General features: G+C 42.5%; 1 protein-coding gene across 2 annotated transcripts in view; it reads right to left on the reverse strand.

Annotated features, from left to right (window-relative positions):
- Positions 1-15538, reverse strand: part of LOC103726069 (solute carrier family 23 member 1-like) — a 55647-nt gene that overhangs the window by 16359 nt on the left and 23750 nt on the right. For both annotated transcript variants that reach the window (XM_029558870.1, XM_029558869.1), the window contains exon 5: positions 2084-2243. In XM_029558870.1, the coding sequence (XP_029414730.1) occupies positions 2084-2243 (160 nt within the window). The remainder of the gene's footprint in view (positions 1-2083; positions 2244-15538) is intronic.

Genomic DNA, 15538 nt, shown 5'->3' on the forward strand with positions numbered 1-15538 from the left:
AGTCTTTGTTATAGTAGCTGATTATACACGTATGTTATTATCATATGTTCCTTTCCTCATTATTGCTTCTTTCCCATCATCTTTTAAGATTTGAATTCATTTATTCTGAAGAATACCTTTCAACAGCTATTTCAGTAAGTCTGTGACTTTTTTCATTAATCTTTAGCTCAAAATGTCAATTTGGGCATCGATCTTGAAGAATATGAACTTTCAGAGTTGGGAACAGAATGATTTTTTTTCTTAGCACTTTAATATTTTGCTATTGTTTCACAGCCTTTGATGTTATTAGTGAGAAGGCTACTAAAGGTAGGTAATTTTTAAAAAACCTCTGTGTGTGTGTGTGTGTGTGCGTGCATGCGCATGCACACATGTGGTTGCCAGAGGCACACACTGCCTATCTTTCTCAGTTGCTCCCCCTCTTATTTTTTGATGCATGAGCTCTTACTGAACCTGGAGCCCAGTGATCACCAAGAAGACTGGCCAGGGAGCATCTGGAATCCTGTCTTCTCCCCAGCATTGGGATTACAGGTGCATGCCACCACATGTGACTTTTTGTATGTAGCCTGGGGATTTGAACCCAGGTCCTCATGTTTGTTTATCTATTGAGCCACTGAGCCACCTCTCCTGTACCCCTGTTCTTACTTCTTGATCGTAATATTTTCTCTTTGTATTTGGTGCCGCCCTTTCATCATTATGCACCTAGTTGGGGGTGCAGTTCTACTTGTTCCACTTAGGACTGTGCATGCTTTTGTCCTATCTCAGTATTCACATCCCCCATCAGATCTGATCTATCAGTCATTGAGTCTCTTCTAATGTTACTACGATTCTATTTTCTCTATCACCTTCAGGAAGATGCAAGTTGAATTTTCTTTCTATTCCCACATTATCTCCTATTTCAAATTTCTAATCTTTTATCTTTCTGTGCTGTTTTCTGGATTAGTCCCCTACATGATCCTTCATTCATTAATCTCCTTTTGGTTGTGTCTAAATTCTGCCTAACCACTAAACTCTTTCTAAAGTAGCAATAACTACGTATTTCTGGTACTAAAGTTGTATCACTAAAATGAAGTTATTTCCAAACTTCATTTCCTCCTGCATTAAGGTTTCCTTTGCTTCTCCATCCTCTTAAATTAATTTACATATTGATTTAACAGCCTCTTTCAAGTTGATCATCTCTCTTTTTTCAGGTGATTTTCTCTCTTAATTCATTATTTCCTTGTGTAAAATAAAAATAAAGTCTACACTCATGAGCTCATCTTCAGAGAATTGTGGCTGGGCATGGTAACACACATCTGTAATCCCAGCACTTGGCAAGTAGGAGGATCAAGAGTTCAAAGCCACCCTCAGCTATGTAGTAGTGAGGCCAGAGTAGGTTATATGAGAGGAGAGAGAGAGAGAGAGAGAGAGAGAGAGAGAGAGAGAGAGAGAGAGAGAGATTTTTATTCTAATGGTAGTCTTGTATATCTCAGATGCGAACGTATCCCTGCAGAATAGTTTTGCTTTTTCTTCTCCTGAGAGCCACAGGTTTTTTTTGTGTTTGTTTTTGTTTTTTCTTTTTTTAAAAAAAAAAATTTATTATTTTTATTTTCTGTGTATGGTTGTATTGCCTGCATGTATGTAAGCACACCCATGTTGTGCAATGCCCAAGGAGGACAGAAGAGGCTGTCAGATCCCCTGGAACTGGAGTTACGGACAGTTGTTAGCTGCCATGTGAGTGCTGGGATTCGAACCCAGGTCTTCTGAATGACCAGTCAGCGTTCTTAACCGCTGAGCCATCCCTCCAGCCCCAAGCCACAGTTATTTTATTGACAAGGCCAGATTTAATTTCTGAGCTCTTAAAGCTTTCCACCACACCCACGTGTTGCAGAGAGGGAATTTTTTTTCGCATGAAGAGCTACGTTCAGACCCTTGCCACATACACGTGCTGGAATGACAGCTTCCCAGGGAAAGCACCCTTGTCTTCTCTGAGTCAGGGTCTAAGACCAGCATCTTTCTTAGCAGGAAGTTGGATAATAAATGTTGAGCAAATCAATCAACTCAGGAGCCCTCTCCACCCCTCCCGCCCATCTCTTGGCCCCATTACCTCTCGGATCCTCTTCTGCCACTCCTCAATGAATTCAGGAGAGCTGGTGTTCACCTGGCTGGCATTGAGCGTCCACTCAGGGCACTTCCAGGATGGAAGCGAAAGCATAGCCACAGAGGGTGCCACAAAAGCAAAGGTCCCTCCCTGGAGAATGGGCAGCCTGAAGGAAGAGGAGGATGTGGTTACCACCAAGATCCACTCACACTTACCTATCATGAGCCCCAGGGGCCTTTTGAGCCAAAGTCCTAACTTAGAATTGAGACAACATATGGCCCCTGCTGCTTCAGTTACAGGGAACTCCTGTTATGCTCCAAAGTAAGTCCAGGAACCCTGTGCAAGTTTGGAATAGGGATCAGAAGTGGGCAGGGGAGAGACACCAATCCCACCACCAGTCCTGGAGATGCAAAACCAGGAGGAGGGAGCCGGGCTCTGAAACACTATGTGAAGTCAGTATGGAACATTCTCTACCCTGACCCCAGAGAATCCTCTCGACCCCAGCAAAGTTCACATACATCTAGTTCTCCATCTCATGTTCCCCTAGAAGTTATTCCCACACTGTTGGAAGCTGTGTAGCCTAAAATCTGGTTGCTGGACTCCTTTTGTGTTCCCATGAACCAAGGGCAATCCCAGGCCTTTATCCTTAGGCTCCTTATCTCACAACAAGTTCATTCTCACACATGTTCCCAGCCAGGCCCTTCTCACTTCTGGAGACCTTTGCCCTCTGGCCTCTGTGAAAACTAACAGTGTTTATGCAGCCAGCCCATGGAGACAAGCCACACAGCCTCCAACAACTCTATTCACTAGGGAGTCAGGCTTACCTACACAGTCTGCTTCTCTGGACATTAGAATTTGGGGTGGGGGATAGGGACTCCTTCATCTTGACTGCATCTGTCACTGTGACCTACCAAGTTCAGGCATTTCTGTGGGGTAGGGAAGGTGCATGGGCATATGTGTGCATGTGGAGGCCAGAGGACAACCTTGAGTATGGTTCCTTAAGTGCTATCCAGCTGTCCTCCCCGCCCCCCGTTTTTTTGTTTGTTTGTTTGTTTGTTTGTTTGGTTGGTTGGTTGGTTTTGTTTTTTTAACACAGGGTTTCTCACTAGCCTGGAATTCACCAAATAGCCTAGGCTGGCTGGCCAATAAGCCCCAGAGATCCACCTGTCTCCATCTTTCCAGACCTGAGATTACAAGCTACCATGCCTAGCTTTTTTGTTTTCTTTTTGAACATGGGTTCTAGGGATCAAACTCAGGTCCTCATGCTTGACTGAGATGTCTTCCTGCCCAAGATCTGGTACTTAAAAAAAAAATAGACTATACTTAAGAAGGACATTTTTGAATCTGGACTTCATAAAGGATTAATTCCTGAAAATAACTGCATATGTCTTATGTACAGAAAATGTAAATTATGTGAAAGAGTTTTGATCTCTAAGTAGCCTTTGTAGCCTGGTTGAACATTAGAATGAGGGACACTAGGCCTTTCTCCAGACCCACCAGTGCCCTTAGAGTTCAGGCAGATCCAACATACAGCTAGAGTATAGAGTCACAAATCTAGGTCCATGGGGTTCCAAAACAAAATAGAATACATCATGCAGACAGGATAGGAACACACTTGTGGTGTTATGTTAATCTATGTGTATGAGTGCAGATGTGTGGTTTTCTCAATTTTAGAATTGTGAAGCTAAGCATCTGGGTAGAAAAGGGAAGAGCACTGTATTTGCATCATTGCAAAATCCCTCCTGAGCTTTTGAGCATTTTGAAATGAATGTGTACGTATTGTATAGGGAATAAGCAAAGCACAGAGTTTGCAATATATGATACAGAACTTACATGTTGCTTTTTTGCATAATGTATAATATAATTCTATACATATGATTCATTCATCAAATGCTCATTGAAGACTTGTCATATGACAGGCATTGAGTGCTAGGGACCAGAGCTATGATGATGAAGAGGAAACTCCCACTTGGACAGTCATCTGCCCTTATCCATAGTTTTGCTTTCTATGGTTTCAGTTTCATGTGGTCAAATGAGTCAGAAAACATTAATATTTATCTTGAGTCTTTCAAAAGACAGATCATTATTAATATCATAATCTGTCATAATTATTATAATTGTTCTATTTATTACTAGCTATCATGTTAATCTCCTACTGTGCCTAATGCACAAATCAAACCTTATCACAGGGGGCTGGAGAGATGGCTCAGGGGTTAAGAGCACTGGCTGCTCTTGCAGAAGACCTAGGTTTGGCTCCCAGCACCCACATGTCAGCTAGCAACCGTCTGTAACTCCAGTTCCACGGAATCCAATGCTCTCTTTTGACCTCCACAGGCATTGTATATATGGGTACACTTACATACATGCAGACAAGACACTCATAAAATAAAAATAAATAAGAATGTTAAAATTGAATAAAATAAAAATGTAAAAAAAAAAAAAACCCACCTTACTACAGGCACATACATAAGGAAGGAACGTGGTATATTTAGAGCTCAATGTTAAGTGCAGTTTTAGGCATCCACTGGCGTCTTGTAACTCATCCCTGAAGATAAAGAGAGCTGAATACACTCTAACTGCCATTTTACTGTGTGGACATGGCTCTACCCCTCACGCAGTGACCATTTTCAAGAGCTTACCCTCTATGGTTCCTTTAAATGCTTTGATTATGCTTACAAATAATCTGTGTGTGGTCATCTGTGTCTTGGTCATTTCTTTATTCCTGGGGCCCAGGAGGGCAGGAATCTGTTCATTTTCATTTCTATCCCTCCACACTGAAACTTGTGCCACTAAAAACCTGCCAACACTGTGTTTTTTTTAATCAATTTGGTTCTTAATAATTTTATATATGTGTAATGAAACTTTCATAAATGCTAATTTGCATTTCATTAGGTCATGGAAGATGTGTGTGCATCTTCATGTGATTTTATATCTATTTTTCTTTTTAAAAATATTTTATTATTTTTTATTTTATGTGTATGAGTGTACTGCCTGCATTCACGTAAGTGCACCCATGTCATGCAATGCCCTTGGAGATCAGAAAATGGCATTGAATCTCCTGGAACTGGAATTAGGATGGTTGTTAGCTGCCATGTGGATGCTAGGAACCAAACCCAGGTTCTCTGCAACAGCAGCCAAGACTCTTAACCACTAAGCCATGTCTCCAGCCGCTATTTTTCTTACCTATAAATTCATGACACAGAGTTTGGATGTTGCCAAAATATATTTCTAACAACTCTTAACAGGATTATGAATTTATTTTATTTACACTTTATTTGCTTATGGTGTGTGTGTGCGCACGTGTGTGTGTGCGTGTGTGTGTGTGTGTGTGTGTAAATGTGCATTACAGTACATGTGTGGAAGTTAGAGGACAACTCACAGAAGTCAGTCTATCCTTCTACCCTCTGGGTCCCAGGGATCAAACTCAGGTAGTCAGGCTTAGCAGCAAGTGCCTTTACCCATGGAGCCATCTCATTGGCCCTTATTTTCATTTTAAAAAGTGTTTTCTGGGTTGGAGAAATGACTCGGTGGTTAAGAGCATCTGCTGTTCTTCCAGAGGACCTGAGTCCAGTGTTCTGAGCCCAGGGCTCCAAGCATGCTACACAAACACTCCACCAGCTGTGTATGCATGTTTTGCCTGCATGTATGTAACTGCATTTGTGTCGTGCAATGTCCATGGAGGTCAGAAGAGGGCATGAGATCCACTGGAACTGGAGTTACAGATGGTTGTTAGCTGCTATGTGGGTGCTGGAAACCAAACCTGGAAACAAGCCTTAGGGTCCAGTGTGGGCTAGCTCCCAAGAGACTGAATGTGTCTGATGGGCTGTGAGAGGAACCTTATCATAACAAGATGAATATTTACCCGACCATAACAGCTTCTATAGTGATCTCAAAATTCTGAAGCCAGGACATGGCAAATAAGAAAGAAAATAATGGCATTGCAGCCAGAGCAATGGGGGCGACGAGGGGTCCTGACACAAGGACCTAGAAATGTGGCTCTGGGTCTCGTCATCTCATTAAGAATCTTGATGCTTCTTTACCGATCTCAAAATTCTGACCTCAGGACTTGGCAAGTAGGAGAAACTAGGGAACCAAGATGGTGAAGCAACGCACATTGGCAGGGCAGAATGGAGTCTGGAGGCCCACGTGCAATGACCAGGCAGACCCAAGCCAGACCCAAGTCAGACTGCCTGCCCATATGCCCCAGTGGCACCCATGGTCGGCAGACCATAACCATCACCCAGTGGCTGTCAAGACGTGGCTGCAGTACTCAATGACATTAGGAACCTGGGAAGGCTTCAGATTTCATAAAATAAACTAGAGGACACTGGTGTTAAGCTGTTATGTGAAGCGGTGAAACTTCCAAACTGCCACTCAGAGAATCTTGGATTGAAGGCCTGTGAGCTAATTGCTGCCTGCTGTGAGGACCTGGCTTCTGCTTTTACCCACAGTAAAACCCTGAGGGGAATCAGCCTGTTGGACCTTGATCCACAGTGGTGTCATTGTGGTGAGTGAGGACGGGAAACAGCCAAAGAGTAACCTGTTTGCAAGGACTGTGGACAACTAACTCTGATGAGGAAAACCAAGGTTTCCCACCACTGAGAAAAAAAAGAAATCCCAACGTGACATTCCTAAGCAGTGTGTAAGAGAAACAGAAATTAAGAGTGAAAACCCCATTCCAGGAAACCTGGGTGTATCCTGACCCAAAAGCACATACAAAGAAAAGGGAGTGGGCCTGACCTTGGCACATCTGCGCGTGAGAATTACAGATCACTGACATTCTAATGAGACGATTTCTCCAGCACCCAGCTCAGATGTGTTATGTTAAGATGGACTGGGTTTTCATTTGCTAATAGAAGACACAAAGATGGAGTTGGGGGGTGGGAGGGTAAGAGGGGAGATGGGGAGGAGGTCTGAATAAAATCAAAATTCATTGTATGAAATACATAAATCAATAAAATTTCTCTCTCTCTCTCTTTTTTTTTTTTTTTTTTTTTTTTTTTTTTTTTAAAAAAAAAAAAAAAAAAAAAAAAAAAAAGAGGACGATAAATCTTTCACTGTGATATATCAAAATAATTTGAGACAGGGTCTCCCTGTAGCCCCAGCTGTCCTGGAACTCACTATGTAGACCAGGCTGACCTTGAACTCACAGAGATCCACCTGCCTCTGCCTCCTGAGTGCAGGGACTAAAGGCGTGTGCCACTAGGCCCAACAATAAAATTTCTCTTAAACTTACAAAAGAGTATAAATTCTAACCCAACCTCTGGGGTGCATAAGAGCTCAACAACCAGCAGCAATTTTCATAAATCCGTCATTCCCTTAGAAGTGTGGGGGCTTCCAGAGGAGGTGGCTCGCAGCAGGCCACTTCCTTTAATGTTGCCTCTAAGCACCAGACACTACACCATGGACCTGGGTTGCTGCTGCTTGGCATTCCTGGCTCCTGCAGGTGGGTTCTCTAAAATCTGTTTTCTGTGTTCCCCATTCTCTTCTGTGTGGGTAGATTTCACATTCTCTGGTTCAGTCTTTCCACGGCTTCGCCTTGGCCCGTGGTACCCACTCAGGCTCTCTGCGTGCCTCAGCCTCAACCCAGCTCTTTTTAAGGCATCATTTCTTTTGTTCTCCTTCTTTAAGTCCTACCCATCTTCATTAACCTCAGTGCTGATGCTCATGAGTCCGTTGTATTGCTCTATGTGGTATTGCAGTATGCATTAATTCGATGGAGTTGTTTTTATTGGTTCTGTTAATTGCTTTTGAAACTGATCTTTCTAGTATTATTGTAGGATCTACTTCAGGTCCCTGTTCCTCATTCCTCATTTTGTTTTTGTTTGTTAGATCTGATTGGAGATGAGGGCTCTCGATGTCCTGTGAATCCCAAGATATGCTGCGTATTAATTTTAGCTTATACTTCATCTTGTTCCAAATGGGACTCAAGAGGTTTACCAATGTGTTATGATACTGCAGGGACCTGCCACACTACACACAGACCCTCCAATTTTGCTTTCCATCTATTCTTTCTCCTGCCTTCCACCCCATTTCAGCCCTTCTCTTGCCTCCTCTCCTTTGGGTGTGTGGGGTATATGTATGTGTGTATGTATATATGTATGTATGTTTGTGTGTGTGTGCATATGTATCTATGTGTGTGTGGTCTGGTATATGTACATGTTTCTTTTTTAATACTTTATTTATTATTTTTATTTTATGTGTATGAGTGCATTGCCTGCATGTATGTGAGTATACCCATGTTATGCAATGCCACAGAAGTCAGAAGAAGGTTTCGGATTCCCCTGGATCTGGAGTTAAGGATGGTTTGCAGCCATCATGTGGGTGCTAGGAGTTGAACCTGGGTCCTCTGCAAGAGCAGTCAGTGCTCTTAACCGCTGAGCCATCTCTCCAGCCCCTATCATGTTTCTATGTGTATATGTATGCATACAGATGCACGTGTGTGTCTATGTGTGTGTGCTCTGGTATATGTACATGTTTCTGTGTGTATATGTGTGCATACATATGCACGTGTGTGTCTATGTGTGTGTGCTCTGGTATATGTACATGTTTCTGTGTGTATATGTGTGCATACAGATGCATGAGTGTGTGTATGGGTGGGTGTGTATGTGGGTGCATGTGCATGTGGAAGCGAGAGATCAGTGTTGAGGGTCTTCTACTGATCTCCATATTCTTTTTAAAAATCTTTATTTATTTTTATTTTATGTGTATGAGTATTTGCCTGTGTGTATGTAAGTGCACTTGTGTTGTGCAATGCCCACAAAGACCAAAAGAATGTGTCAGATTCCATGGAATGAGAGTTACGGACAGTTGTTAGCTGCCATGTGGGTGCTAGGAACCAAACTCAGATCTTCTGCAAGAGCAGCCAGTGCTCATAACCACTGAACCATCTCTCCAGCCCCCTCCATGTTATTTTTTGATACAGGATCTCTTACTGAACCTAGAACTCACTGACTGGTTAGACTGGCTAGCCACTGAGCTCTAGAGATCTGCCTGTCTCTGCTTCCCCACCCCAGCTAGGATTACAAACACACTGCTAGACCTGACTTTTAAGCTGCTATACCCAACTTTTACGTGGGTGCTGGAGATCCAAATTCAGGTCCTCATGTTTACAGGGCAGCACCTTACCATCTCCCTAGCCCTCCCACCCCCACCACCCTTCACCATCACATCCTTATGCCCAGGTCTGATGAAGGAAAAAAAATTTTCTTTTACAGCAATAACTCACATGTTACCCAAGAAGAAGCCAGAGAGGCTATCTATAGCCTCAGGAATAAGAGTCTGGGAAGACTGGTTGGGGGTCTAGAAAAACCATGGGCATATGACCTTGGGGACAGTCTTACTATGTAAGTTTATAGACTACTTTAAAGGGGCTCTGTGTTTACATATCATTTTCACAAGATGGGGAGGAGAGGACCACATTCTTGCATGAGGAAAATGACACCGGGCTTCAGCCAGGAAGTGGAAGGGTTCTGACCAGACAGTCTGAGTCATGGAGCCAAATCACAACAAGTTCTCATTATAAAACAACTGATAACAGGATCTGCAATGACAACAAATTGTCTAAAGAATGCATGTTGACCTAGTGAGATGGCTCAGTGGGTAAAGGTGACTGCCACCAAACCTGATGACCTGAGTTCGATCCCTGGATCCCACACTGTAGGAGAGAACTGATTCTCACAAGTTATCCTCTGACCTCTACAAGTACACTGTGGCATCCATGCCCCACCCACCACAAACAAATAAATGTAATAAACATACTTTTTAATGTGTGATGATGATTTTCTGAAACCTCTCTCTCTCTTCCCTTTACAATCTATTTTTCCCATACAATGAGCGCATCCTACTTTCTGGAAGCACTGAGAAGTCAGGCTTGCCCACTTCTCCCTGAGCACTGCTACACTTTCCTGCAACAGTGATTAATCTAGAGTGACTTCTAGATTTGGAAGCTGGAAACACATATATCATATCAAATACCTTTTTAAAATATGCATATGTGTCTGTGTATGGGTATATGCAAGTGAGTACAGGCCTGAGGAAGCTAAAAGAGGGTGTTGGATCCCCGGAAACTGGAGTTACAGGTCTTTGTGAGCTACCTGATGTGGGTGCTGGGAACCGAATTTGGGTCCTTTGCAAGAGCAGCATTTGCTTTTAACTGCTGAGCCATTTCTGCAATACCTAATTCCTCTTTCAAGACTCTCATCTCCTAGTGGAGAGGAATCATAAATGAATCCCAGTGTTTATTCATAGCAAATGGTCAGGAGGCAAAGGATAAAAGCTACTGGTACCCTTGATTTCAGGAGTCACTCCAGGGTGCTACAGCACCGAGGGTAGACATTGTTCCTACAGGAAAAGGTCACAGCACTGAAGAGTTTCTGATCACCACAGATTCACGACTTCCTTGACTTCCAACAAGTCTATCTTAGAAGAGAGATGCCTTAGATTGCTCCCAAGATGGATTATATGTGAACACTATCCCACTTACCAAACTGCTCACTTCCATGAGAGCTTATGTCACTTACTGCGTAGCTCAAAGGTTGGTATACCCCTCAAGTTTAAATTTGCTGCATCCGTAGCCTCAATATGATGATATATTGAGGGTTTCAATGGAGTCATATAGGTGAGGCCCTCAGGAAGGGATTAGCATCCTTATGAGAAGAAGAAGCAAAGTAAGATCTAGGAGGACCAGAGAAAGGCAGCAACCCACAAGCCAGGAGAGGGTTCTCATTAGAGCCAAACCATGCCAGAACCCTGATCTCAGACGTCCGGCCCAGAATCACAAGAAAGCACAGATGCTTAACATAATATGTTAACATAATATGTTAAAGATTCTACAAGGTGACTGACTAGAACTTCCTGATTGCTGGGGCTGGTGAGATGGCTCAGTAGGCAAAGGTACCTGCTGCCCAATGATGTCCTGGAATGCACATAAAGGTGGAAGGAGAGGCTGAAGAGATGGCTCAGCAGTTAAGAGCACTGACTGCTCTTGCAGAAAACCTGGGTTCAATTCCTAGCACCCACATGGCCACTAACAACCTCCCATAACTCCAGTTCTAGTGGATCCAATGCCCTCTTCTGACTTCTGTGGGCATTGCATGACACAGTTGCACTTACATGCAGGCAATACATTGATACATGTAAATAAAAATAACAAAGTAGTCTTTAAGAAAAGATTTATGAAAAGTAGGAGAGAACTAACTCCACAAGGCTGTCCTCTGAACTCCACATGTCCCTCCAATAATAACAAAATAAAATTGAAGAGAACCTCCTGATTGTGGAGAATTGGTGTGCTGTAGCTCCAGATCCAAATTATCCTGGGCTATCTTTAGGCCCCCTTAGTAACCATTCATTGCTTACCTCTATGTCTGACCTAACATCCTTGTAACAGTCAGATAAAACCTTGTTAACTTATCAGACTACTAGTTTCTACCAATCAGAAAGCTAAAGATGCCAGGTGTGGTGGCACAGACCTTTAATCCCAGCACTCCAAAGGCAGAAGCAGATGGAGCTCTGTAAGATGGAGGCCAGCCTGGCCTATGTAGCAAGTTCCAGGTCAGCTGAGGCTACAGGCAGACCCTGTCTCAAAACAAAAACCAAGCTAAAGATGTTGTCAGAGAGGATCTGAGCCCCATAGCAGAGATATCCTCACTTTAAAGTCACCTGCCTGCCCAATGTTTCTACAATGTTTTAAAAAATATCCTGATGTATGACTTTCTTTTGTTCTGTAACTATAAAAGCTTCATGAAACCATTTCCACATTAGAACATTCTTTAGGACAATTAAAGTCCATGCTCCTGGGACATGGTCACTGATATTTGGCTAAAGAATGAATTCTCTTCTTCCCTTTGCTGTGAGAGCTGTGTTTTGTGTTGACAGTTATTTAATCACCCGGTCTATGGTATTTTGCTATGGCAGCCAGAGCAAACAAGGACACTTACCAGACAAGGTTCAACAGAAAACAGGTGAGCCACCTCATCTCCTTATCCTTAGATTTCCTCTTCTGAAGATCAGGACTGACACACTTGTTTCAAGTGGTATGGGGGAAAGTAAGAGTTTGCGGACCATATAGAACTTGCACATACACCATCCTGACTGCTATTTTCACATGGGAGGGGAGCAAATCAGCTATTGGATTGGATGTAGGTCAGGTCCTAGTGTTTAGGCTGCAGCCCCACCTTATAGTAAATCACAGTCAACCTGGGGTTTTCCCCCTCACAATGTTGTTATCAACGGTTTCTTCTTGTTTCTCTCCACTCCAGAGAAAAGAGGTGTGAGGAAATGAAATACAAATAAGTATTTCTGATGACACACAGGCAGGCAGAAGGCTGCCATAATTGAGTCTGCATGTCTCAAAGAGGTTGGCAGGGCCTGATGAAGGACAGAGGAGAGCTGGGTAATAAAGGAGATAGGCTGCTCTCAAGGTAACTTGGAGAGCAATTAAACATGTCAGATATTCCTCCTCCACATTTCATTAGTGTGCCCAAGGAATGTACAAAAGTATACACACTTGTAGCAGCACCCCAAAACAAAACCAAAGTCCAAACATGACTACACCATTGATAAGGATGCTCCTGATCATCTGACATGTGTGTTACCTGTCCAAACCAGACAGGTTACCTCATCAATGATCTATCTTAAATCCAAGATACCCTGCCATGAGAAACAAAGGAGGCCATCATCTGCTCTCTCTCTCTCTCTCTCTCTCTCTCTCTCTCTCTCTCTCTCTCTCTGCCAGCCTTTCCTGATTCCCTAACACTGACATGCCTAATAATCACCTTAGTTCTGTTAAAATCTTCAGAACCCTGAGAGGTCCTGACCTTTTAGAGCATCTGTGTGAGCACTTCAGATGATGCTGATGCAATGACCCAGGGTCCGCATCAGTCTGCATCCTTCCAGAGATGACAGTCTTAGCTGATGAGACGAAAAGGAAATGGGGCCGTGCCAAGACATACAGGGTTCTAAGTTCACTAGCCAGTCATTTAATGAGACGTATCGGTATATTGAGAAGAAAAGAGTGCTGGAAACTGTTCATGATAAAGAAAGGGAGCTGGGCCAGCAGGATAGCTCAGTGGGTAAGAGTGCATGTTCACAAGCCTGATGACCTGAGTTTGATCTCTGGGTCCCACAAGGTGGAAGGAGAGAACTCAGTCTACAAAGTTGTCCTCTGACACAAGCTGTGCACGCTGCCCCTCCTCCCCACAAAATAAATACATATAGTTTAAAAGAAAGAAAAAATGGTCTAAAGAACTACAAACTCAATGATTCTTTACTTAGAGTGAGAATTAAGCGGTTAGAGCAGGGATCAGTCAACCTAAGGCCTGGAAGCTAGAAAAAACATGAGCTAAGTGCCCCAAACTGAAAGTTTAAGTGAGAAGAAAAGCGGCAGCTGTCAGCCTCTAAATATCCAGGGGCCAAGGACATGCTGTTAAATAGACTCTCTGTGAGTCAATGAATTTCACCCAGTTAATGAGAAAATCCAGCATGATGGGCCTGAACAAAATCTTATAGCAAGAAGGGAAACGCTTCCTTGGTCTGAAGACTTAGAGGAAGAATTTTCTGTAAGAAGCAAGTGAAAATGGTTGTGGGTGCTCACAAAACATAGAAGAAAATACACACAAAAATTAAAAAATAAAATAAATTTAAAGCCAGGTATGGTGGTACATACCTTTAATCCCAGCACTCAGGTGGCAGAAACAGGAGATCTCTGTGAGTTTGAGGCCAGCCTGGTCTATACAGCAAGCTCCAGCCCAGCCAGTGCTATATGGTGAGACCCTGCTTCAATAATAATAATAATAATAATAAACAATAACAATAACAATAATAATATAGAGGTTGTTAAGATGGCTCAATGGGTAAAAACACCTGCTGTCAAGTATGACAACCTGAGTTTGACCCCTAGGGCCCACATGGTGGAAGGGGAGAAGTGACACCTGAAAGTTGTCTTCTGACTTTCACATGTGCACTGTGGTACGCATGCACATGCACTCACACGCACGCACACACACACACACACACACACACATAAATTTAAAAAATGTAGTATAGGCAGCACATCTACTAATGGAAGATTAAAACTGGAAGATTATAGCATAAAATCAAAGTGTGATTGTTATCTGAGGAGCGCTATCTTGAATGATCTTTATTTTTTCTTTATCAATTTATAATGTCTAATATATATAATATGTATTGGTGAGCAGAAAACACAGAAATCTGTGTCTATTTTGAAGAAATAAAATAAAATGTATTTCACTGGGCATGGTGGCGCATGCCTTTAATTCCAGCACTTGGGAGGCAAAGGCAGGCGGATCTTTGTGAGTTCGAGGCCAGCCTGGTCTACATCATGAGTTCTAGGACAGCTGGGGCTACAAGGAGACCCTGTCTCAAAAAGACAAAAAAAATGTATTTCATAATTACAAAACTTAAGAACTTAGTATAAGATGAAGAGAGTCATATTCTCCACAAAAGTGGATGACTTATTCAACAAATTATACTAAGAAAATGATTGTTTTTAAATCTAGAAATATAAAATCTTTAGTATACCAAAAATCTGCCTTCAAACCAAAGACACATGGGACCAGAGAGATGACTTGCTGCTCTTGCAGAGGACCAGAGTTTGGTTCCTAGCATCCACATGGCAGCTAACAACCATCTATAACTCCAGTTTCAGGGCATCTGATGCCTTCTTCTGGCCTCTGTAGACATTTCACACATGGGTGCACTTACATACATTCAAGGAAAACATTCATACATATAAAATAAAAGTTAATTAAAACCTTTAATTTAAATTTAAAAAAGACACACAAAAATGTTTATGGTGATTAATAGGGACAACATTTTCATGTTCCCAATATATATTTATATTATATATATATGTAGTTTCAGGTAAAATGAGGAAAACATTGATTTATGGATGAAATAGCCTCTCTTGAAACTATTAAACTGACATTAAAATATATTTTAGAAGCATAAATCACAAGAATAAAAAGAATGGAGCAGGAAACAACAGCACCAACTCTTGGAGCTGTTAGCAGATGGGCAACAGTAACTGATCTAACAGCCTGGGAAACAGATCCGAACAAGAGGTAAATGATAGTAGTCTGAAAAACCTACAAAGTCTCAGGAAATAGCCCTCACTGCAGGAATAAACATGGTGCTGTGACAGGTTTAAAATCTCTTTTAAGTACCAGCTGTGTGTCTCAGTAGAAGAGCAGAGGTTGATCCTATGGAAAAGGTGAAGCAGTCGTCAGGCAGCTCAACAGCAGGCAGAGTTGGACACGGGGCCGTCTATTCAGTATATGTACAGAACGCTAACATCTCCAGCTCACAATCCCACTCGGCCTACTCTTGTCCCTTCAGGAAAGAGACCTGGAGATCCTTTTCTGGATGTTCTAGCAGCACAGCACGGAAAGCATAGAGATGCTGCAAATGAGCCTTCCCCAGCTATATCATGGTGCCCACAAC

Source organism: Nannospalax galili, unplaced genomic scaffold (genome assembly GCF_000622305.1).
Source record: "Nannospalax galili isolate Female #2095 unplaced genomic scaffold, S.galili_v1.0 scaffold307, whole genome shotgun sequence".
NCBI lineage: Eukaryota > Metazoa > Chordata > Mammalia > Rodentia > Spalacidae > Nannospalax > Nannospalax galili.